The sequence below is a fragment of the Pseudorasbora parva genome, chromosome 14, assembly GCF_024679245.1.
Source record: "Pseudorasbora parva isolate DD20220531a chromosome 14, ASM2467924v1, whole genome shotgun sequence".
Classification (NCBI taxonomy): Eukaryota; Metazoa; Chordata; class Actinopteri; order Cypriniformes; family Gobionidae; genus Pseudorasbora; species Pseudorasbora parva.
Window position 1 is genome coordinate 23,405,836 of NC_090185.1, and position 27,787 is coordinate 23,433,622.

The 27,787-nt window shown below is 37.1% G+C and overlaps 1 protein-coding gene across 20 annotated transcripts in view; it reads right to left on the reverse strand.

The window, feature by feature from the left end:
* The window catches only part of celf5a (cugbp, Elav-like family member 5a), a 285,909-nt gene that overhangs the window by 240,917 nt on the left and 17,205 nt on the right, over positions 1 to 27,787 (reverse strand). For all 20 annotated transcript variants that reach the window (XM_067415926.1, XM_067415920.1, XM_067415913.1 and 17 more), the window contains exon 2: positions 20,243 to 20,325. In XM_067415926.1, the coding sequence (XP_067272027.1) occupies positions 20,243 to 20,325 (83 nt within the window). The remainder of the gene's footprint in view (positions 1 to 20,242; positions 20,326 to 27,787) is intronic.

Here is a 27,787-nt window from a genome sequence, read left to right on the forward strand (position 1 = left end):
ATTGGGACCTTAAAAGACGCCCCTCTGTTCAGTGGAGGCTCATTGCCGTATGCCCAAACTACTGACTGAACCGTTCCTTTTCTAATCGAAGGGAACAAAGCATAGTATATCCTTGTGGAAGACTGCCTTCTGCCCGACAGTGACACAGATCGATACATCATAAATTATAAATAAGGGAAAAATAGGGTAAATAAACCCAGTAAATATATGTGTGGTTGTCTTGTCTTCCCCTCCTCCTGTTCTCTCACCTAATGGATTGTGGATCAGCCTGGTATGTAGTTTTCCACTGTTGCCATGGCGACTGGCCAGCCAGCCCCGGAGGCGAGAGGTGACGGCGAGCTACAACTCAATTCAGCTCACAAACACATGCACACACAACTCAGAAGTGGGCCTAGAGCAAAGACCCACACACAGACTATATATATATATATATATATATATATATATATATATATATACACACACACACACACACACACACATTTACGCATGCAACAAACAGCTCGTTTAACCCCAAAGGGCCGATTCACAATAGAAGTATTACTTCAAAAGGGTGTGTTTCAGCTACTGGCAATTTTATTGGCCCCTTTACAATTCTAAATGAATGTATTGACCCTCTTCGCTGGACAATGTGCCGCTATTATATGAAAAACATGTATCACCGTAACTTTGTGTGCTATCTTGAGGCGCCAGGCCAGCATGATTGCTTTCCTTTTTCTTTCTCCCTCAAAGAACGCCACAATATTTAGTCTGTGCGCTGTATAATGGCACGCTGACATCTTAATGATTATCCCCGGGAGGTTTTTGGTGTTCGTCATGGTTCTCCATAATGGATCAGTTCGCCGTGACACGCCGCTCGGCACAGTTCACGACCAGAAGCCTTCTTCCCAGACAAAGACAAAGAACAACAGTTCCACCAATATGCTATTCGTTTTTATCTAACTTTGGGCGGCAGACTTTCCATAATGAGAGTGGACAACATGGCGAGCGGCTTTCAAAGATGTTGATCGGCTCGTCACGCGGAGTGGCTGGGCTCTAAATTGCCTCCCCGACGCACCGCGGGCGGATCAGCCCCAGCTGTGAGGCATCCGCGCTTATGCTCCGAGGAGGAGATCTCTAGATGCCGAAGCCCACTCCCCTGCCAGCAGCGAGGCGAACAAATGACATTTGTGTCACTTGATGTCTCCTCGCAACATGCAGCTAGAGTTTGATCAGAATTTAAATATGTTTAGCCTACGTTCCTCTAAACTTTAGTCTAACTTTACTTCTGAAATGACACATTTTGTATTCGAGCAGGAATATCAACAGCGCAGTTCTGATTCAATGATGCATTTCAGCACTGGACAGCAAAGTGCTGCACAATTTGATTAGCCTACTGTTGAAAGGATAGTTCATCCAAAAAATGTATATAGTCTCATCATTTACTCAATCTCATGTCCTGTTCCAAACCTGTATGACGACTGAACGACTGAAAGAATGACAGAAAGAACACAAGAACGACAGAAAGAATGAAGGAATGAAAGAAAGAACATCAAAAAATAGAAAGACTGAAAGAGCACACAAACGACAGATAGTACAAAGGAATGATAGAAAACAATAGAAAGAACACAAGAACGACAGAAAGAACAAGAACGACAGAAAGAATGAAGGAATGAAAGAAAGAACATCAAAAAATAGAAAGACTGAAAGAGCACACAAACGACAGATAGTACAAAGGAATGATAGAAAACGATAGAAAGAACACAAGAACGACAGAAAGAACAAGAACGACAGAAAGAATGAAGGAATGAAAGAAAGAACATCAAAAAATAGAAAGACTGAAAGAGCACACGAACAACAGAAAGTACAAAGGAATGATAGAAAACGATAGAAAGAACACAAGAACAACAGAAAGAAGGAAGGAACAATGAAAAAAATGAAAGAAATAAAGAAATCAAGAATGACAAAGAATGAAGGAACGACAGAGAGAATGACAGAAAGAACAAAAGAATGACAGAAAGAACACAAGAACAACAAAGAATGGCAGAAAGAACAAGAACGACAAAGAATGACGGAAAGAATAACAGAAAGAACGACAGGAAGAACGACAGAAAGAACACAAGAACCACAAAGAATGACAGAAAGAATAACAGAAAGAACAAAAGAATGACAGAAAGAACGACAGAAAGAACACAAGAATGACAAAGAATGACTGAAAGAATAACAGAAAGAATGACACAAAAAATGACAGGAAGAACGACAGAAAGAAAGACAGAAAGAACACAAGAACGACGGGAAGAACGACAGGAAGAATGACAGAAAGAATGACAGAAAGAACACAAGAACGACAAAGAATGAAAGAAAGAACGACAGAAAGAACTTCAAAAAGAATACAAGAACGACAGAAAGAACGAAAGAACGACAGAAAGAACACAAGAACAACAGAAAGAATGACAGAAAGAACACAAGAACGACATAAATAACACAAGAACAACAGAAAGAATGACAGAAAGAACACAAGAACGACAGAAAGAAAACAAGAACGACAGAAAGAATGACAGAAAGAATAAAAGAATGACAGAAAGAACACAAGAACGACAGAAAGAACACAAGAACGACTGAAATAATGACAGAAAGAACAAAAGAATGACAGAAAGAACACAAGAACGACAGAAAGAACACAAGAACGACAGAAAGAACAAAAGAATGACAGAAAGAACAAAAGAATGACAGAAAGAACACAAGAACAACAGAAAGAACAAAAGAATGACAGAAAGAACACAAGAAAGAACACAAGAACGACAGAAAGAACAAAAGAATGACAGAAAGAACAAAAGAATGACAGAAAGAACACAAGAAAGAACACAAGACGACAGAAAGAACACAAGACGACAGAAAGAACAAAAGAATGACAGAAAGAACACAAAAACGACAGAAAGAACACAAGAATGACAGAAAGAACACAAGAAAGAACACAAGAAAGACAGAAAGAACACAAGAACGACAGAAAGAACACAAGAACGACAGAAAGAACAAAAGAATGACAGAAAGAACACAAGACGACAGAAAGAACACAAGAATGACAGAAAGAACACAAGACGACAGAAAGAACACAAGACGACAGAAAGAACACAAGAACGACAGAAAGAACACAAGAATGACAGAAAGAACACAAGACGACAGAAAGAACACAAGAATGACAGAAAGAACACAAGACGACAGAAAGAACACAAGACGACAGAAAGAACACAAGAACAACAGAAAGAACACAAGACGACAGAAAGAACAAAAGAATGACAGAAAGAACACAAGAACGACAGAAAGAACACAAGACGACAGAAAGAACACAAGACGACAGAAAGAACACAAGACGACAGAAAGAACACAAGACGACAGAAAGACAGAAAGAACACAAGAACGACAGAAAGAACAAAAGAATGACAGAAAGAACACAAAAATGACAGAAAGAACAAGAACGACAGAAAGAACACAAGAAAGAACACAAGAAGGACAGAAAGAACACAAGAACGACAGAAAGAACACAAGACGACAGAAAGAACACAAGAACGACAGAAAGAACACAAGACGACAGAAAGAACACAAGACGACAGAAAGAACACAAGACGACAGAAAGAACACAAGACGACAGAAAGAACACAAGACGACAGAAAGAACACAAGACGACAGAAAGAACACAAGAACGACAGAAAGAACACAAGAAAGAACACAAGAAAGACAGAAAGAACACAAGAACGACAGAAAGAACACAAGACGACAGAAAGAACACAAGAACGACAGAAAGAACACAAGACGACAGAAAGAACACAAGACGACAGAAAGAACACAAGAACGACAGAAAGAACACAAGACGACAGAAAGAACACAAGACGACAGAAAGACAGAAAGAACACAAGAACGACAGAAAGAACAAAAGAATGACAGAAAGAACACAAAAATGACAGAAAGAACAAGAACGACAGAAAGAACACAAGAAAGAACACAAGAAAGACAGAAAGAACACAAGAACGACAGAAAGAACACAAGACGACAGAAAGAACACAAGACGACAGAAAGAACACAAGAAAGACAGAAAGAACACAAGAAAGACAGAAAGAACACAAGAACGACAGAAAGAACACAAGACGACAGAAAGAACACAAGACGACAGAAAGAACACAAGAAAGACAGAAAGAACACAAGAACGACAGAAAGAACACAAGACGACAGAAAGAACACAAGACGACAGAAAGACAGGAAGAACACAAGAACGACAGAAAGAACAAAAGAATGACAGAAAGAACACAAGAAAGACAGAAAGAACACAAGAACGACAGAAAGAACACAAGAAAGAACACAAGAAAGACAGAAAGAACACAAGAACGACAGAAAGAACACAAGACGACAGAAAGAACACAAGAAAGACAGAAAGAACAAGAACGACAGAAAGAACACAAGAAAGAACACAAGAAAGACAGAAAGAACACAAGAAAGAACACAAGAAAGAACACAAGAAAGACAGAAAGAACACAAGAAAGAACACAAGAAAGAACACAAGAAAGACAGAAAGAACACAAGAAAGAACACAAGAAAGAACACAAGAAAGACAGAAAGAACACAAGAACGACAGAAAGAACACAATACGACAGAAAGAATGACAGAAAGAATGATGAACCGACAGATTAAATTACATGAAACTATAGGATTTGAACTTCCTTTCCAGGGAAGCTGAGACCTCTAGTCTTCCCACATGGCACACGTTCTAAACCGGCTCGACATGATCGAGGGAACGGGGACTTGATCATATCCACCCAATCAACTATCCCACAGACAGTGGTTCTCACATCATATTAATCAACAGGCATCCACAAAATTGCGCAGCCCGACCAGGATTCGGATCAGCATTCGATGCAAATGACCTCTACCACCTACGATGTGCTTTTCCCCCGCGCGCCCATGTTCAGAGTCATGACCTCGCATGCTCCGCGCGTGAGCGTCAGCGGCCTCGCTACTAATCTAACCTCCGGGGATCGCGGACAGTCCCTCGTCCCAACTGCTGTCAATCAAACGTAATGACACAACCCACAGCGGATCGGACGGGGGGGCCTCATATCCGCTGACAAATGCCGTGCCCTACCTTCTGCGACCAGGGCAGATCTGCCTTTTAAATGAGCGAGGGAGAGAGGGATCGAGAGAGATAGAGATATAATGAAAGAGAGGAGGGGTTTCTCTGGGTTTAATGTGAACTTGTGCTCTCACACCCCGCTGAAAGTATGGCTTCAAGCTGTCGACATGACCCGGTGTCCTCGCCTCCTCCTGATTTCTCTCTCCTTCCTCTTAGTCGTTCCCTCTAGCTAGTGCTAATCTCCCACTCCTTATTGCTCGATCTGTCTTTGCTGGATCCATTGCCGGAGAGACCCCGCTTCTTTTTGTTTGTCATTCTTTATCTCTCTAATTCTAAACAATCTTTCTAGCACCGGGTGTCTTTCATTCCCTCTCCGTCGCGATCGGAAGGAGCCACGTGTCGGAAACAATTAGGACCTGCAAAGTTTCATAGAAATCTCGGTATCTCAGAGATAACATGTCATGAGTAATTCTATACATAGTTTATGCTGAAAAGGCAATGGGGAAAAAAACGGTTTATGTTAAATAACCATGCGATAATGAAGACGTGTGTGCCGTCATCGAACGCTTGCTTTTAAAGGGGCAGTTCACCCCAAAATGCAAATTCTGTCATTTACTCACACTCAAGTTTTTCCAAACCTGTATGAATTTATTTCTACAGAAGATATATTGGAGAATGTTTGTACCAACAATTGGCTTCCATAATGTTTTTTTTTTTTTTTTTTTTTTTTTTTTTTTAATAGAACATTGTGCAAGTTTACTGCAACATAGAGCCGTGAACTTCACATACTTTTGAAAATCCAGTGTTTAGTTCATCCTGGTTAGCGCTCATTCTCGCAGTTGTAAACATGACAGCGTTCTTCTTCCGCGAGGGAGTTTGGCGTCACAGCATTTTTTTTCCAGGTGGATCGTTAAAGAACGCAACACACACGTCTGGCGGACATCTTGTAAAGTTCAACCAATCGGATGACGACTTCGAAACTCGAAGTGTTTCCAAAAAAAGTATGCTGTATGCATCAGACGTTCAGCCAACGGTCCACGGGTGTGACGTCTGAGGCTGAGACTAGCAATCGCGCAAATAAACACAACTGAAAAAAAGATACGATTGAAAGCAGGAATATTAGGCTGCTGTCACTTTAAGAGTTGTACGATCCCAATATACTGTTATGCGTTTTCTGTCAACTGTTTACATTCACTTAAAGTGCGATTCATACATCAGTTTTTGGGTTACTCTTGTGGTACAAGTCGACTTGCGCAATTTTAAATATCAATATTTTTCATTAAAAAAACTAATCGCTTTGCTTCAGAAGGCCTTTATTAACCCCTTGGAGCTGTGTGGAGCACTTTTATGATGGATGGATGCACTTTTTTGGGATTCAAAATCACAACCCCCATTCACTCCCATTATAAAGCTATGGAGAGAAAGGATATTTTACAAATACATCTCCGATTGTGTTTGCCTAAACAAAGATAGTGATGGCTAAGATTGCTTGAGAGTGAGTTTTCATTTTTGGCTGAACTATCCCTTTAAGATTTAACCGGCTGTGTTTATAAGAATATTTTGACATATTTTTTGTGCGTATTTGTTTGTTCAAGTGCAAAAAGATGAGTGGGTGTGGCTATGGCAATTCAAGTTTGAGCATATTGTTTGCGAACTGCAAATTTAAAACAAAGTAGTTGATATGTGGTGTTGTTTAGTAGCAGTAATATGCAGTTATTAGCTGTATCATCTGTATTTTTTGTTGTTTTCATGAGACCCCCCATTGAAATGACCAGGACCCCCCATGGCTCCCCCAATCAAAATTGTCTGGAGCCACCACTGACCACAATATAAACTGATACATTGTAACAGTCGCACAGTATGTAACTTCATACCCAAACCTAACACAAAAAAAAATGACTCTGTTCCAATATTCTGGCTCCAGCCTCTAAAAACCTTCAGAAACCAGTGGCCACTATTTGTCTTTCCCGCATCCTCCCCACCCTTTCGCTCGCTGGGCCGCACCTGCACACACACCAACTAAGGGGACAGGAAGACAGATTGGCAGGGTGGAGATGTGGGTCTTCACCGGGGCCCTCGTTCAGCCCTCATTCCTCCTGTCCTGAAGCCAGACTCCTTCAGACAAGACCCAAGAGAGAGAAAGCGATGTGCCGAATGTACAACCACTACAACTCCGGCTCGTGTACACACACACACACACACACACACACACACACACACACACACACGTGTTCCGCAAGGCTAACCCAGATCACATCATCACATGACTCAATCCCACAGACGGCTGCTCCCCGGTCCAGCTCCAACCTGAAATGGACTAAAAATACCAAAATAAAACACATTAATATTTCTCTCTTTTTTTAACCAACTCATACAGCCAACAAAAAAGTACTTGTGTCACAAGAGCGCCTAACTAATAGTCCGGTTTAGAGAATTATGTTGTTTTCAAGGCATTTTTTCATTACTATAAGGGTCATATTTGTAATGGGAGAAAGAAATTGGCAACAGTCCCAGATATCTGGAGAACATTTAGGGCTCGAGCAAGAAGCAGAACTCCACTTCAGTCTGAAGCCTAAATTGTGCTAAAAAGTGAAACAGAAGGTAAGAAATTCCAGGCAAAAGGTTGTGGGAACGGGACTGTTCTCAAATCTTAGCCAATTAAGAAAAGCCTTGTCGGCAGTGCAGATAAGGAAGCCATTAGCTTGTTTATGTGCTGTTTTTGTTGTTCCTTCTCACAGGAACGTGCCAAAGTGCACCGCCAGCTTTTCACTAAATACCTTAAAAAGAGCAAATGGCTCATGGGAGGGTGAGGTTTGGCTAAACATCTGGCAAATCTACGGGGAGGAAGAAAAGAAAAGAAAAGAAAAGAAAAGAAAAGAAAAGAAAAGAAAAGAAAAGAAAAGAAAAGAAAAGAAAAGAAAAGAAAAGAAAAGAAAAGAAAAGAAAAGAAAAGAAAAGAAAAGAAAAGCATGCTACCATGGCACTTTTGAATTATGAAAGTTGCAAATGCTATGGTAAATAAAAATTTTGACATAAAAAGTGATAATTATGAGATAAAAAGTTGAAATTATAAGATAAAAAGTCAAAATGGGCATAATACCAAAATTAGAATAAAAAGTAGAAATTGTAATATGTAAAAGTAATATCTAAGTACTAGGATATAAAGTCAAAACATACAGCATAATAAGTTTGAGAATTTTTTAATAAAAAAAAAAAAAAAAAAAAATCATTTTCAAAATAATCTAAAATTATGAGAAAGTCAAAATTGGCCTTACCATAATTATGACAAAATCGCAAAACTGGATACAGTCAAAATTTATAAAATAATTATGATTTTTAAAAGTCACAATTATGAGATAAAAAGTGATAATCATGAGATAAAAGGTTAAAATGATGAGGTAAAAAGTAAAAATTGCCATAATACCATAATTATGTCAAAAATAAATTGAGATACACACTATCAAAATTGACAAAAAGTCAAAACTAGGATAGAAATTCAAAATTGACAGCATAACTATGACAAAAAAGTCACAATTATGACATAAAAAGTGATAATTATGAGATAAAAAGTTAAAATTATAAGGTCAAAATTGGCATACTACCAAAATTATGACAAAAAGAAATTAAGATACAAAGTATCGTGATTGACAAAAAGTCGAAACTGGGATACAACTAAAAAATTGACAGCATAATTTTGACAAAAAAAAGTCACCATTATGACATTAAGTGATAATTATGAGATAAAAAATTGAAATTATAAGGTAGGCTAAACATTTTTTTTTTTATTGACAACATGATTATGACAAAGTAGAAATTGAGATTAAAAGTATCAAAATTGACAAAAAGTCAAAACTGGGATAGATAAATTACACAATACATAAATAAATATACAAAAATTATGAGATAAAAAGTCAAAACTGGCATAAATAAGAAAAAGTAGAAATTGGCATAATAAAAGTCATAATATGACAATTTCAACTTTTATCTCACAATCTTGAATTAGTGTGTTATAATTTTGATTCAATGGTAATCTCATTTAGATTTTATTATTAGGGCTTCCTTAATAAATACTATGGAACATGTATTAAAAATGGTCTTTCCATTTAAAAAAGTGTCATGGTATATTCAGTGTCATGATATCCACATGCACACAGAAAAATAAAATGGTAATTTAAAATAACACTGAATAATTACTGTATTTATATACCATGGTATTTACAGCCTTCATGCTACTTTAAAAATGCCATGGCATTACCATAGTAAATATCCACATCCACAACAAAACTAAAAAACATGGCCATAATATTGACCTTACATGTTCAAACTAATATGAAGAAAGAGGTGTTAATCCAGCTTTCTCTCTTGTTTCAGGGTTGTAAGGAAATCCCTGAGGATCACTCTAGGGCGATGGCATTTTACTATGTACATTACAGCCCTGTGCCATTACACACACACACACACACACACACACATGACGTGTAAGGCTGCAGTCATATGTCTGCATCTCTCCATTGTGGTAGAAGCCATAACAGAGGAAGCGGCACTATAAAACTTCATGAAGTGAGAAGCACAGTCTCGTGTGCAGCTCCGCTGTGATTTCTCATATGACGGCACTGGAGACTTTCTATTCATCACACACTGCCGGCCATGTAACTGCATTACCACAAACCCCGGACGCAAATATCCACCCATCAGAGAGCACCGCAATCCACCGGCTCACTTCATTGTCAAGTCAATGAATCAGCGTATTTGAGAGAGAAACAGACCAATAGAGGAAGACAAGCAGACAGCAGGAAACACGCTCAAGTTTTCCAACATCCCAACGCAAACAAATGTTGAAAATGATATTAGAGATTATCAGAGGAATGTAAAAATCACTGTTTGCCTTGTAGATAAAAATCAACGAATACACAAATGTGATTTGCTGTGCTGTTGTTTGTGCATTACTTCTTTAAATCCATTTTCAGTCGTTACATTATACAATAAAAACTGATTTATTTATATTATGAACACATTGTTTATGACTTTGTGTACAACTGAAAATGTATAAAAATGTTCTAGTATATACACTAGAAAAATGTCATATATTTTATTTAATACATTTTAATTGAATACATAAATGTAATACATTATATATATATTTGTTTTCAGTCAGTAGTATCTCTAAAAAGTAATTAAAAATTAATAAAAACAATTTAAATTAAAGTAATACAAATGAATCATTATATTAAATGTTTATTTAAAAAATGCATTGCTTGAAATGTATTAAAATGCAATTATAAATACTATATAAAATTGTAAAACATAAATATATAAACAGTGTTATATTAATAATACTATAATTTAATATTATTTATAAATGCATTATTTAGTAGTTCCATCCATCCATCCATCCATCCATCCATCGATCTATCTATCAGGGCTGTGCGATATTGAAGAAAAATGCGATATGCGATATCTTGTTAAATAATGTGATATTCGATATGCGATACGATATTTCAATTAGTGTGTAAAAATCTATTTAAATTATATTTTAAATATTATTTAAAAAAAAAACTGAGAGTGAAACCATTTGCATTTCACATATTTTCTGGGAAAAGAAAGCATCGCTACAACTTCTGAAAGTGACCAGTTGTGTTGTAGAAAAATGTTGTGTCACAAATTGTTCACGTTTCGGTGTGTGTGTGTGTGTGTGTGTGTGTGTCAAACGAGACTGCAAATTATTGTTTTTCGCAAATTATTGCGTTTAATAACTCTTTTTAATGTCAAGCAAGTCACATAAGTAACAGTAATGTCCCCAGTCTATTCTCTTCCCAATGTGTGACCAAAAACATACACTTTTCACAATGTTGAAGTAGCCTATTTAAATCATTCAGATATTGCGAGCCGTTGCGATATGCATGTTGCGATATTTCTATAATTTTGATGTATTGCACAGCTCTACTATCTATCTATCTGTCTATCTATCTGTCTATCTATCTATCTATCTATCTATCTATCTATCTATCTATCTATCTATCTATCTATCTATCTATCTATCTATCTATCTAATTAAATTAGTTAAAAAAGGTTTATTAACAATTATTTGGGTTTAATTTGCTCCCACTTTGCATTAATGCCAGCAGAAATCAGTGATCTATAAAGAGTGCAGAATATTTCTTATTCACTGTACATAATAACTTTTCTTTGTTGCAAACTTCCTAAAACTTCCTGTTTTAAATTAGATTTCAGGCCCCAACTGTATTTAAAATAGTCATGCCAATCAGGCTTCACTAATTTGATTGGATACGAGCGGCCGTCAGCATCCTATCAGTGTTTATTCTGAGAAAAACATGTAGCTTTGTCAGCACACACAGTGTTCACACCCAGGGTAACACCTGCTGCGTTCTTTAAATATTTTATGTCCATCAAATGCTAAAATAGAGCCTTGTTAGTTTACAAGAGTTAGCAATCATATTATTGCTGCAACAACACTCCATCGGTTACGGATCAGAAAAGGAGTACCATAGAAAAAACAACATTTTTGGTTCCCTGTTTCAGTGTTTTTAAAGGGCTAGTTCACCCGAAAATGTAAATGATGTCATTATTGACTCACCCTAATGTCGTTCCACACCCATAAGACCTCCGTTCATCTTCAGAACACAGTTTAAGATATTTTATATTTTTGGTCCGAGAGATTTTATGTTCCTCCAATGCAAGTGTGTGCACACTATACTGTCCATGTCCAGAAAGGGAATAAAAACATCATCAAAGTTGTCCATATGTGACATCAGTTAGTTCATTAGAATCTCTTGAAGCATCGAAAATAAATTTTGGTCCAAAAATAACAAAAACTACGACTTCATTCAGCATTGTCTTCTCTTCCGCGTTTGTTTTCAAACCTCAAATAAAGATTCAAACGGTCATGAATCACCGTATTGATTCACAATTCGGATCGCAAATGTCACGTGATTTTAGCAGTTTTACACGCGATCCGAATCTTTCTGGGTGAACTAACCCTTTAAAAGAACCATGTGTTCTTAGTGTGAAGAACATTTAAAAATCTAAAGATTTTATATCCACTATAAAGAACCTTGGAAAGGTTCCATGGATGTTCTTCTTGGAACCATAGACACCAATTAAGAACCTTTATTTTTAAAAGGATAGTACACCCAAAAATGAAAATTGCTCTGGTAGCTCCTTACTGAAAACCCTAATCAGTTGATTTAATTCAATTGATTTGAGTAAACTTGTTCCCTCCATTCAATTGAGTAATGGAGTCTCCCAAAACTTGTATATTTAAGTTCTCGTAATTGTCACAAATTACGCTGGTAGTGACGGTTATCTCTGACCAATCAGTGATCTGCAGTGTTTATGTGTAACATTACGGTTTGCTTAGAAACTTAACCTTAGGTGGTACAATTTAAGTGCGCCGTACCATGCAGTGGAAAAGTGCCATTAGCTCCCATTTTAGTTCCTAAAATTAAAATCAGTCCCAGTTTCCTTTGGTGCGAACACACCAAAAAGCAGGTACTTCCGCCAATAGATACAGAAACTATGAAAACCTTTCTCTGGAGGTAAAGTCCTTTCAGGTATCATTTACTCACCCTCACATTGTTCCAAACCTGTAAGAGTTTGTTTCTTCTGCTGAACACAAAAGAAGATATTTTAAAGAATGTTGGTAACCAGACAGTTGATGGCCATTGACTTCCATAGTATTTTTCCCCATATGGCTACCGTCACTTGTCTGGTTGCCAACATTCTTCAAAATATCTTCTTTTTAGCTCAAGAGAATAAAGAAACTCATACAGGTTTGGAAGATTATAAGCGTGAGTAAATGAGGAGTTTTCATTTTTGGGTGAACTACCCCTTTAAGAACTGTTGATTGAAAGGTTCTTTGGGGAACCAAAAGGGCTGCAAAAAAAAAAAACTTTAATGTTAAGAGTATGTGTTTTTCCTAGCAAAAACAAAATTGGCCTGTTCACAAGTCTTCCACAGATGGATGTGATAACAAGCAACGAATCAGGGCGTAAAACACACACCTTAAATTACACCGGATTTGCAGAGGAGCAGACCGACTCCAGAGGAGCAGGTGAATTTGCAGTTCCAGCAGGGGTGTGGAGCCCCGTGGACAGCATGCGCTCATACACACAGAAACCTAGCGCTCTCATTTTCTCCAAGCGTGGCTGGCCTTCCTCAATATACATATCCGATTTCTCACTGATGCAGTTCGAAAAATATATCTTTTTGTAGTTATATATACATATGTCATGCCAAAGTAGATTATAAAATGCACATCGGGGTTGAGAGAGGAGTTGTGTGTGTGTCAATTAATACAAACAGTTTTCTTCATCTTCACATTGTTTTGACTCAGTGTGATATTTCTCCGGTGTAGACGGATATATGCTGCCATACTGCATTTAATTGAGAGGAATATAAAACTCTTTTTGTGAGTCATGCCTGGAAGGCATACCATAAATATCTTCACATATTTGTCCATATAGATCTTTATAATACATTTTGAATCTTCGCTGTAACCTTGTTTGCAACTTATGTTGGTGAATTAAAAGTAAGTTAGATAGATTCTAAAAATGGTTAGCTGCTATAATGCAACAAATTCAATTTGAGTTATGAATCATCTTTTTCACCAGCTGCTTGGAAACGGAGGCACATACTTTAAATACACTTAAAATACTGCTGAGATGAATTCCTTCTTGTTAGCATTTTACATCAAAATGCTGAGTGACCTCAATTACATTTTCATAAAAGGACATTCTGATTCGTATTGGTACATTTGATTCTTGTTAGTCACACGTCCTTCACATAGAGACGATGTTTATAAATATGCATATATAATGTATTGTTGTTATTGTTGCCATTAAAAAGAATGTATTATCATTATTATTATTGTTATTATTAATAAATTACATATACTATGTATTGATACTACTACTACCACTACTACTATTACTACTACTAATAATAACAATAACAAAACATGATAATAATAATATTAATAATAATAATACAAATTATATATATAGTTTTCATAAAATAGTGTTCTTTATTACAAATTATATAATCCACTATTTCTATCAAAATTATATATTCTTATTTAATCAAATGTAATAATGTATTATTATTATTACTATTAATAATAATAATAATAATAATAATAATAATAATAATAATAATATAGTATTAAATTCTATTAAATAAAAATAATAATGCTTGACCCCTCTCAACCCTGCCATGCAAAGTATGTAAATAACGGCATATGTCTATGATTACAAAAAATGAACATATATATATATATATATATATATATATATATATATATATATATATATATATATATATATATATATATATATATATATATATACACAAGTTTGTTTTAACTTGTATATGTTAATGTGCATTAAAAAGTGTGTGCGTGCGTGCGTGCGTGTGCGTGCGTGTGTGTGATTTATTTATAACAATAATAATAATAATAATGTTTAATGACAACAATAAAAATATATATTATATAAACATTATATAAACGGATTTTGGCATTTAACCCCTAATAATAATCCAAAGGTGTGGAAGAATATCTTTTTTACTTGTTTTTTTTTTTTTTTTTTTTTTTAAGCAATTGATTAATTGTTTTGTTTTTTTAGAGGAAGGGTATAGTAAATGTATCCAACCCCTTTTTTATAAATGTCCACCTTCCCCCTCTATTACTTTCTGGTCAATAAACTTTATGGTTTTAAAAGTTTTGTTTTGTTTGGTCATAGTCGTAAACTAAACAAACCTTTAAACAGTAGCAATCCTACTAATACTGCTCACTTGCCAAATCAGTTGACCGAATGTTGCATCATCTAATTAAAATTCATGAATATAGGGCCATTTCAGGCCATTTCTATCCCCGTTTTAAAAGTTCTAACTTTCAAAACGACTCAAAATTCCCACTCATGACTCTGACCAGCCACACACACACAAACAAAATCAACTCTCCATCCCACTACGCACAAACATACACAGATCAGTGCCGTTAGCCCTAGATGATCTTGACAAGCTGCCATGTATACATGGTGATGTTATCACCACATCTCACACATTGCGGAGCTGATGTTCCTCAGAGGTCACTGATGGGGAAGCGCACTATTGAGGCGGACAGCTGTCAGAACGCCTTCCTCGCCTTCGCCCAACTTCCTCCTCCTGCTCCTCCTCTGTCCTCCAACAGACACGGCCACTCCTATAATGGGCCTCATATGTGGCCCCCCCTTGTCATTGCGATTCTTAGCAGTACGTTAAACATGAAGGCTCTGTGAAATCCCAGCTGGAATTCAACTGGGAGGATCTACGTCGTTTGATCGATCTTGGCAGTTGCTACATGTGAGATGTGCTCTGGGATTGCTCCATACGCAGGCGTTTACTCAGTTAGCTTTTGTGTGTCATGTACAACTGCTAGCCGAGCGCAATTTAGCCCCCTACGATATTTAGTGACAATACAACGCCCAAAATATATCGGTACCATTTTGGTTACCGGACAATATTTTACTTCGATTTTTCCACATTCATGGATGTAATGAAGAAAAACAAGAAAAACATTACCTACTAATACTTTTATGAAATTATCTATGGAAGAATTATCTCAAAAGCAATTTTTTAAAATTTCCATGGTCCCCAGAATAGAGTAGATCGAGTCCATCAACACCCCAAAAGCTTCACAGTCCTATAGCTCATCCTGGATCGACATTTAATTTGGTAACGTTGCAGTTTTTATTTATATGCTGTTTAATGTTGATGATCACGTTATTTTACCTATTAATCTGCTTACATATGATATCGCTTGTTTCTGCTTCTTCTTGACATGTCTTTTGATCAGGAGATTCGGCATGCTTTCAGAAGATGCGTAATAACGCTGACCTACAATATAACAGTGAAAACACAGAAAGCTGAAAATGTTCGTCAATGAGTTAATTCATTGAGTTAATTTTTTTAGATGTTGATTTATTTAATAATCTCTACCATCAGAGCCAACAGCCATGTAAAACTGGCCTTAAGTTGTAGCTAACAGGTTTACATATGAAATGAGCAAATCGGCTACTATCGGCAATTAAAAGTAAACTAAAAGTAAAACTATTAAAAACATTTTGTTAATTAAAATGAAGCCAAAATCAAATTAAATATAAATATTGGATGGGAAAAACCTGTAATACAGAAAAAAAATAGAGTGCTAAAGTCGAAGTGCTAAAATTACTAACTGGAACATCATAAAAACCTAAAATTGAAATAAACAAACAAAATGAATAAAAATGAATAAAAAAGCACACAAAAAAAGTATTAAAATTAAAACTGAACAAAATATATCAAAATAAATGCAAATTTGAAATATTAATAGAAACTATAATAGTATTTAAATAATACTGTAGTGAAAGACTGACACATCCCATCAAGGTTTTTGCTAAGAGGGATGGTCAGTCAAGAGTTAAAGAAAAAATGCAAGCATAAATAACTTATAGGTCCGTTCCGGAAGAACCCTAGTTTACATGAATTACTCTGTAGCTTCTGGCAATCTGCATATCAAGCAGGATTTAGCAAACAAACAACTGGCATATCTACTTACCATCAATGTAGCGAGGCGGGGGTTGTTGGGAAAAGATTTAGGGACAGGCCGTTTGGCCAAGACTCACTGCAGGCCAGATCAATTTAGCAGCTGTACACGGAGGAAAGCGCGTGTTCTTTTCAAAATGAACTAGTTGTGGGTTGACTGAGTGGCTAATCAGTCTTAAAGGGATAGTTCAGCCAAAAATGGAAATTCTGTCACTCCCCTCATGTCAATGTGATCCAAAACAACTCCACTGACTTTCATTGCATGGACAAAGAAAAAGGAGACTTTTCAAAATATCTTCTTTTGTGTTCCGTAATGAAAGAATGTCGTACAGGTTTGGAACCACATGAGGGTGAGTAAACAATGACTTGTTCAGGTGAACTGTCTCTTTAAGGAAAAGCCCTGAATAATTAGACTGGCTTCAGGTTCACCTGACCCAGATTGGACACATTTCTTAAAGGGGTTTTAAAAGATTTGGTCTTGTATTCAGAGCGCAACTGAATTAAGAATTGTGTCATGCTTTTTGTTTTGTTTTTTTGTTTTAAAACATAACCATTTAAACTTGACACAATGAAAAATAATGATGCAACAGCCAAAGATGTTGGTTTAAATTTGTATGGCTGTAGAAGCAGTGTTTTGAATGTGATAAATTTAGGAGATGCATCTTTTCCTGAGAGGACTTTACAGAGCAAATTATAAAAGCTAATGCATATAACACTGTCAGCATGCTAATTAAAGCACCACACTAAAATACTAAATGAACAAATGTGAACGAAAAAAAGAGAAACGAGTCAACCATTATGACCTATTCCTAGCAGGCAAATGCATGCACATAAAAACATGCCTCTAGTTCTCAGACTCTTCAACAAACACCTACTACCTTATTCACAGTTGTCTCAGGGGATGACAACACTGGTAAGTGAAGCTGATGCAATGATGTCACACATGCAGCAAGTCTGTGTGCATGTGTGCGCGTGTTTCTCTCACCGCACACTGAGATGGGGAAGTTGTGATGTATTCTCAACAGGTCTGGATGACATGTGTCACATTTTGAGTGCACCCTCCATCCTTTTTTCTCTCCTTTCATGTTCTCTCCTCAAATGTTCTCTTAGGGGTTAAAGTGAGTGTGTGTTGGTGTGTGTTTGACATGGTTGCCCTGAATCCATTGTGGCACTAAATCGAATGTTGGACACCACTTGTCATTTCAAAGTTTTCATTTTGAAGCTTCTTATATAAATGTGTAACTTTAGAATTTTTTCAACGGCAACCTTAGACATCGCTGAATATATTATTTTTCTTTCTAGAATCTTTGTAAGACGAGTGTATGACTAACATGGATCATCATGTTTTGCATAAACTTATGGAGTAAATGGCAACTTAAAGTGTAAGGGTCGTTCCAAAGCCTCATGGGGTTCCAATGCCGTAAGGACTTTTGTTTATCTTTGAGAATGAACCTCATTGGTTCTTGCAGAAGCTCAAACGTTTCTGTGTAACACGAGAATGAACTTCATTGGTTCTTATGGAATCTCAAATGTGCTGCGTAACATGAGAATGAACCTCATTGGTTCTTGCAGAAGCTCAAACGTGCTGCGTAACACGAGAATGAACCTCATTGGTTCTTGCAGAAGCTCAAATGTGCTGCGTAACACGAGAATGAACTTCATTGGTTCTTGCGAAGCTCAAACGTGCTGCGTAACACGAGAATGAACTTCATTGGTTCTTGCGAAGCTTAAAACGTGCTGCGTAACACGAGAATGAACCTCATTGGTTCTTGCTGAAACTCAAACGTGCTTCATAACGCGAGAATGAACCTCATTGGTTCTTGCTGAATCTCAAATGTGATGCGTAACACGAGAATGAACTTCATTGGTTCTTGCGAAGCTCAAATGTGCTGCGTAACAGAAGAATGAACCTCATTGGTTCGTGCGGAAGCTCAAACGTGCTGCGTAACACGAGAATGAACTTCATTGGTTCTTGCGAAGCTCAAACGTGCTGCGTAACACGAGAATGAACTTCATTGGTTCTTGCGAAGCTCAAACGTGCTGCGTAACAGAAGAATGAACCTCACTGGTTCTTGCGGAAGCTCAAACGTGCTGCGTAACACGAGAATGAACCTCATTGGTTCTTGCTGAAGCTCAAACGTGCTGCGTAACACGAGAATGAACCTCATTGGTTCTTGCTGAAGCTCAAACGTGCTGCGTAACACGAGAATGAACCTCATTGGTTCTTGAAGAAGCTCAAACGTGCTGCGTAACACGAGAATGAACCTCATTGGTTCTTGTGGAATCTCAAATGTGCTGCGTAACACGAGAATGAACCTCATTGGTTCTTGCTGAAGCTCAAACGTGCTGCGTAACACGAGAATGAACCTCATTGGTTCTTGAAGAAGCTCAAACGTGCTGCGTAACACGAGAATGAACCTCATTGGTTCTTGAAGAAGCTCAAACGTGCTGCGTAACACGAGAATGAACCTCATTGGTTCCCACATGTCAAGCGAACATGCTTGAGCTTCCGTTTATCACAACTGATGTGTGAGTTGATTCATTTTTATTTGCGAGTAAAATTCAATCTGTTCATCATATAAATGGACAAGTCTCTTCAGAAAAATTGGATTAAATATCGTCAATTTATTTGATTAATTATCGTTAATTAATCGTCTAAGTGTCAGTTACGTAGACTGTCAATGGAGGGACAGAAAGCTCTCAGACTTCATCAAAAAGATCATCATTTGTGTTCTGAAGATGAACCAAAGTCTTACGGGTTTAGAACGGCATGAGGGTGAGTAATTGATGACATTTTTCCTTTTAGAGTGAACGATCACTTTAAGCTCAAGAGTATAAAATATATAGAATAAAATATATATATAATATATATATAATCGATTATATATCCTTTTATACATCATATAAAATACTAAGAAATCTGAAGTTTCTATCAATTTATCCCATGCTATAATTTGCCATAATTGCAATTGTGATGCCAAATATGTTACTTTCTGTGCACCTGAGTTTCCTGCAGGTTACTTCAGGAGATGTCTGCCTGGCAGCACGGCAACAATGTGTCATTGTCAAACCATTCACTACGGCTGTGTAAGGCCGTGTGGACCTCCTTCGGTCTGACCTCCTTGTGTGTTTTGTGCTTTGAATGTCGTCGCAATTGCCAGCAATCCTCAGAAGCACACAACCCTCAATGGAAACACCCTTGCTGCCCCCCCGCTATGTTTATTTTTGTGCGTCTGGAATACTTTTATGCAACTGGGCAACAATGACTCACTGGCTTTTTGCGTAAATGGAGCAGTTTGGAAAAATTGAGAGAACAAATGAATTGACATTTGCTATCACTGCATCCCCAAGCCCTGTGCTGAAAGCATTGGATCAATGCTTGCAAATGTCCCCGGGGAGAAGTACCATGAAACGGCTCAAAGCTTGATCTTAAAAGGCTGGGTTATCGACTGATTTCTGTTCCAAAGGCTTTAGCTCTCTGTCTAAAACATACAGCTTTAACTTTGACTGGCATGGTGGCCCTCTTAAAGAGGTGAGGCGAAAGGCTGGCAGCGGACTTACCCCCGGCAGTGTCTTCTGTTCATGGAGGGCGTTCTGGGCTTTGATGGCCGACTCACGGGCGCAGTAGGTGAGGAACGCGCAGCCTGTGTGACAAAAAGGAAAGGAGACTTTCAATGACTTGGACAGACAGTGGTCTTGAACTCTATACTGCCTGATATTGACAGTCATTTGGAGTAACCAAACAGCTTCATTAGGAAAAAAACATCATTTACATTTATACATTTAGAGCAGACACTTTTATTTAAAGTGAATTACAAATGAGTGGAAGAAAGGGAGTAGTGCAATAGTGCTGATGGTTTGCTGTTCCTGGCTGGTTTAAGTCAGTATCCCAGCCCGACCAACTAAAAAGCGTCCAAAAATCTTTTAAAACCAGCCAACAGACCAGGCTGGAAGACCAAATAAGACCAGCGCTTGTTCTGCAGGAACCATATCAAATTAGAGCAGGAGTTTAAGTTCAGAAAAGTCTTGTTCACTGCAAGAGTAATGTTAGTTACATACTCAACAGGTTCTTGTTTTATCTCAAGATCTTGCTCCCATTATACAACTGCCTTACTTCCCAGAAAAAGTGATTCAGATTGCCAATGTCGCGTGATTTCGGCAGTTTGGCCGTTTGGCGCGCAATCCGAATCATTGATCAATTCACTGATTCACAACCGTTTGAATCTTTATTTGAGGATTGAACACAAAGAAGGAAGAGAAGACAATGCTGAATAAAATCGTAGTTTTTGTTATTTTTGGACCAAAATGTATTTTCGATGCTTCAAGAGATTCTAATGAACTAACTGATGTCACATATGGACTACTTTGATGATGTTTTTATTCCCTTTCTGGACATGAACAGTATAGTATATCTTAAACTGTGTTCTGAAGATGAACACAGGTCTTACGGGTGTGGAACAACATTAGGGTGAGTCATTAATTCATTTTTGGGTGAACTAACCCTTTAATTACGATATAGTTTGCTTTAGAATATAAAACATGTTTCAGATAATAAATAAAAACGTGACTTATATTCTGTAAAATATGGTAAATGAAAGTACTGTCAATTACAAGGTCTTCAATCCCGAAATGCCATTACCAATCCAAATAGCTAATGAAAGGACAATGAGTTGTCCCAAGGAAGAATTGTGTGTGTCCTCTGTTTTTATAACATCATAATTTATTTTACAATTCAGGAGAAGGTTGGTCATTTCCACCACTGAGGAACAGTGAACGTGAAGATTTCTGAAATCTATTAACTGACCAACACTAAGTGTAAATCTTGAACAATAAGTTTGGGACCAAGATGTATGCTTTGAATTAGACAGACCAAAAGGAAGACCAGATGGACTGGTTTAATTCAAGCAAAGCAAAAAGCATTTAACATTAACTTGAGCATTCAATATTCAAGCCTAGCCACAACATTGTGTTCCCATCGAGTATCACAATCGCCAGCACAGTAAAACGAGCCAGCACAAAGCCTCCGCGTCCCTTACAATGACAGGGCCAGAGGTGCCGTGAGGAGTCCCTGCAGACAGGCTAAATACAGACAGTCTATTTTCTAACATGGGGGAGACTGTCCAGTCCGCTTTACACTGGATGTGCCTCTGTGTGTATCTCTGTATGTGTGCTTGTGTGTGTGTTTGAGCAAGTCCAGAGATCAGCCAGCCGTCCCTGTCCAAGGCTCTTGGCTGGCTGGAATAAGCCCTGACTACCCTTGACACCCTGACAGAGAGGCGAACAGTGGTGGAGAACTAGTAAGAGAAACTTAGAGTCTCTCGGGTCCCTAGACAGATATTCATAAAAACATGCCCATATACACACCCGATTATATAACCCTTCTGCCATACGCATCACAGAAAAGGAGACTTCGCAGAAAAAGTTCCCTGAGCACATTCATTTTTGTGACATTAACAGTGCCAACTGGTAGACGTATTTACAGTAAAGCAACTCTCAGATTTGCCCGACTCACTGCAATGCAGGGATCACACTTTGGTATGTGAAACTAACTACTAAGCAGTCTCGCTTTCTCTTCCTTTTGTCACCATCTCTCTCTTAACCCATGTTCTACTGCACAGAAACAAACACTATGTATGTATTTATTTATTTTTAACTAACTTCACTAAAAAGAATTGCTAAAAAAAATCCAAACACTTCGTCCATCTGCTATTGGTCAAACAAAGAGATAGTCCCGCCCCAAACTCACATCACTGGTCAATCTTAAACAAACAATCCACAATATAAACACTTCTATAGTATCTTATTTTTAAAACTCTGCAAACTTTTGTTCCTTGACTACAGATTTTAGTTCGAGTATATCTCACATGTAATGTGATGCAAACAAAAATGTGGTGGAGAAAGCGGGCAGTTTGGCGTGTCATATTTTCTTGGTAGGCACCTGTATTTTTCATAAACCATGTTTTTGAGATCTTTTAGTGTTTTGACAGCTGTATGATCAGCAACCAAGAAAACAAAGCTACAATATTTTTGTACGGATTGGAGTTCAGGCCTCAGCAGACTTGTTTTCATTTGCATTCAACTAAATAAGTAATTTATTCTGACTAAGGTCAATAGAAGCCAATTTAACTCAAAAGACAGCAGAATATAATGACCAAATGCTAATAATTAATCAAAAGCCACTATATGAGTACCTGAAGTGACTTGGGGTCATGAACAGGTAATGCCCAAATAAGACTTGGCCAAAACATTGTCCTTACTTGCTGGGACAAACAAACAAGCATGCCACTTGTGTTCTTTTATATTTATTATTGTATCAATCCCACTAATGCTGTACTGCTTTCAAATACATCAAAGCTTTATTATGTCTAAAATTATTTCACCAAGGCTCTTTTCAATCTGTGGCGAACATGATCTTGCAATTGCTCAAAAACCAAATTGGATACATTCACAATGCATTTACAAAGAATATCCGGAGTAAATTAGTTGCCCCACTAATATAAGCAAAAGAATAGTGTGCGTGAGTCCATGAGAGAGAGAGAGAGAGAGAGAGAGAGAGAGAGAGAGAGAGAGAGAGAGAAGAGAGAGAGAGAAAGTGACAGTAAAACAGATAGCAAGAGAAGCATTTTAATTCTAATCCCTTCACTTTAATGCATAGTGCGATTGCAGCCCATGGGCACCAATTGGAATCCAAACACGTACAAATTACTGCCCTGCTGTTGCATACCAGGCGCGCAATTTTGGGCTGCATGATGAAATTATTTGAAACTCGACATAAAAGTATCAGCCATGGAAATGGCTGACACAGCACCCTAAGGACAGAGTGTGGAAATGATCTACCGCATTGTTTGATAAAAATCTCTATTGTTTGATCAAATGTGATTTAAAAATTAACAAAGGAAACTGACAGTTAGTAGGCAATGGATTTTACTTTAAATTTTGTGCTAATATAATCATTTTTCTATATGTAGCTGAATGGTTTCTGATAAAATATTTCACTGGATGGGAATATTATTAATAGAGTGTGGTTCAAAAACCTGACAAAACATTGAAAATCTAGGATTCTTTCCCCCATTTAAACCTGGAAATTAAATCAAATTTTGGATCTTTAAAAACAAAAATATGAAATATTCTGAACTATTTCTAGTTCATTAATCAACTGTATTTTAATTACATTTCTTAAAGGGTTAGTTCACCCAAAAACGAAAATTCTGTCAATAATTACCCTAATATCGTTTGAGACCTGTAAGCCCTCCGTTCATCTTCGGAACACAAATGAAGATATTTGTGTTGAAATCCGATGGCTCAGAAAGGCCTTCATTGACACCAATGTCATTTCCACTCTCAAGACCCATAAAAGGCACTAAAGATGTCGTTACAAAGCCCATCTCACTAGTAGCTCTATAATAATTTTATGAAGCGACGAGAATAGTTTTTTGTGTGCAAAAAATAAAAATAAACGAAATAACAACTTATATAGTGATGGGCAGATTTTAAAACAAAGTTTCGAACTGTTATCAGTGAATCAGTGTATCGATTCGTGATTCAGATCGCCAATGTCACGTGATTTCCGCAGTTTGGCAGTTTGACACACGATCCGAGTCACTGAAGGGGGGGATTCTAAAATCCACTGCCGCTTCAATATACCTGTATATATTTATATCCTAATTAACTTCATAATCAAAACTTTAATCAATATTTATCCTATATTATTATAATGATTCTATCCAGTTATGATTTTGTTTTAGTTTCTTGTTTTCTAAAGTGTGTATTTGGTCTCTGAGGAGTGACTGAGGGTCTGGCCTAGAGATGTGTGATGTGTCACTAAAAACTGGCAACAAGGTCGTGTGTTTGGATTTGAGATATCACACACCCCTAACATGTCAGGAGTGCAGTAACAGCATTTGCTCACTTAGCCCGGCTTCCAGATATGAAATATGGATTTGTCTTTCATTTAATTTATTATGTTTTATTTCTTTTATATTTCCTTTTACTGAAACACTAAAGACTCAAGATGAATATTGCCTGTACTATTGTGTGTCCCTCTCACTGAGAGAAAGCACATGCTATCAGTATGTTTTGGTAAGAACTAGTTAGAACTGAAGCTTAATCAGCTCCAACCTTGGAGAGACTGTGTATCTGTGTATGTGCGCAATATTCTGTGTTACAGATCAGTGTTGAGAATGGGCACCCTAAGAGATGGGTGGACTTGTTGTTCTGGGCAAACTGGCGCCTGCTCCAGATCTGGAAGGCCACTACGGGCATAATTCTGGGTGAAAGCATCAACAAGTGACACGTCAGTGGAAGTGCATCAGATTAACTGACTCGAGTGGAAATTTACCATGACTGTGCATTGTCTCTGAGCCAATCAGAACCATCCACATCGCAGTAATGACGTGGATAAGACCTTGAAAACGGTATAACTGTTGGGACAATTGCATGTACGATAGGGCGAGGCAACGAGACGGTGAGAGCGGGAGCGCGGCCTACGAACTCCTTGTGAGACTTGAAGCTGGCTTCTGCTTTTGAAACTGCAAACTATTCTTAAGTACATTTTTCTTTTATTTAATTGCAATCCTGACTCTGTCTTCATTTCTTCACTACTGGTCCTGGGTCATAAGCTGTTAACCCCTAACATCACGAATCGATACACTGATTCATAACGCTTCGAAACTTTGTTTTGAAATCAGCCCATCACCATACAAGTCGTTATTTTTTTTTTCTGTGCACAAAAACTATTCTTGTCGCTTTTTACAATGATTGTAGAGCCACCGTAGTGAGATGGGCTATGGGCTTTCAGAGCCATCAAATTTCAACAAAAATATCTTCATTTGTGTTCCAAAGATGAATGGAGGTCTTACGGGTAACTAACCTTTTAATGTGTTATGCTGATATTTACATTTTTAAAACAAACAAACTCTCTCTCTCTCTCTTTCTCTCTCTCATATATATATATATATATATATATATATATATATATATATATATATATATATATATATATATATATATTAGGGCTGGGCAAGTTAACGCGTTATTATCGCGTTAACGCATTCATTAATTAACGCCGACAACTATTTTATCGCGCATTAACGTAGTTATTTATTATTATATTGAAAGCCCGTTGCTCACTGCCTCTGAATACACATACAGACAAACCATTGGTCACAGGAGAATACAGGGCTGTCTGTAAGCCAAGGGCTTGACATTCTTTTGCCTGGGACAAGTAAAATATTAAAATAACCAGAAACGCGAGAATGATTCAGATTTTTTTGTTGCTATTATTATATTCAATGTAAACAGCGATTGATAATGGGGTGTATCTCTGCCTCTGGTAACAAAGTCGCGTTGAGGCTCGCGCTGCCTGTCTCTTTGTGAGAGACATTCGTGGAGAAATCCACAGCAATATAAACTCACAGAAGAAACATACTGTTTTTTGTAGTTGTTGATATTTATGATTTATGATATTGTAACACAAGTCGACTTTGCAATCGTGAATGGTGTAGCATGAATGGTGTAGCCTAGTTCAAAGTAGCCTAATTAATATAAAGTTACTTAAATTTTAGACCCAAACAACCTTTTTTGTTCCATTTCACCCATGATTTCACAGACGAAAACAGTTCCAAAAGAAAGCAACTCAGCGCGGTGTTTTGTTAATGAATGATTCAGCGTTTTTAATTAATAATTTGAATGAATGACTCAATAACTCACTTATGAAGCAGATCACTTGCTGCCCCCTATTGGCGGTTATGTTTAAAAGTATGATTACATGTTTTTATTTAGAACAATCAATCTTATAACATTATTTATTGCAACTGTATTGTTTGGAAGTTTAAATTGCATTATTTGATTGGTAACAGCCTATAGTGTCTTTACTATTATAACTGAATTTATTAATCAAATGTAAGAATTTAACATGAAAGATGATGCATACATTTAATAAGATTAAAAAAAAAAATTATCAAATTAAATAACGCCCTGGGGTGAATATCACAAATATGCAGATTTAAGTCGGCCTATGTTAAAGCTGACAGAACACTGATGAGAATCTTACTACAGAATCAATAGATGTATACCACCAATTTAATTTAATTTGATTAAATTAATGTTTAAGTTGATATTTACAAGAAATATTGTAACTCTTACTTAACTGCTGTAAAAAGCACCTTATTTCTTTAAAGTGTTTGGAAACCATATGTTATTGCACTTTTGTTCATTTAGCAGCACTTTTGTATTCATTATTGAATTTTGCGCATACTGCGATTAATCACGATTAATCACAGAAACTCGTGCGATTAATCACAATTTAAAAATGTAATCGTTACCCAGCACTAATATATATATATATATATATATATATATATATATATATATATATATATATATGAAAAATGTAATGCTTAAATTAAATTAAATTAGAATAAATAAGAAGCATTTTCACTAGTAATCACAGACTTTTGGATGTATTTTAAAATGATTTCTCCTAAATCACCAAAAAAAAAAGTTAAATCAAGCTACTTCAAAAATGTGCCTCTCTCTGTTCCAGGACGAAAATGACATCTAACCCCTGCGCTAATAAGCAATCACACAGACAGAGGCCCATGAGGCCTGCAGGTCTGAGGAATGGTGTAGAGCTTCATGGGGAGGTAGAGAGGCTTAGCAGTAATTAAGCTAGCTGAATTGAAGGTGCCGCTCCCTCTCTCTGCTCCTGACAGCCCCCATTTGCTGTTTTTTAATAGTAAAAGCCAAGCCATCACACCACTGTTCCTGCCTCCCTTCATAATTGTGTGCAAGCCCTGAACTGTGAGGTGCCTGTTAAGTGCGAAGGTCTTGGCGCTAAATCTGCTTCCGTGCCCCCATTCTCCATGTTCTCGCCTGAGCACTTTGCAACTTCGCGAGCACCCCCGTCATTCACACCTCCTACTCGTTCCCAACACATTCAAGTTTAGCTCTGAGAACAAAGGACTGAACTTAAAACTGTTGTGCAGTTAATCTGGAAAAAATGGATAAAGTATGCTGTGCTGATTGAATCATATATCGACATATTCCACATCTATATGCCTACATGTATAGACTTTTTCTCACTATATTCTATTTAGATCATTGAAT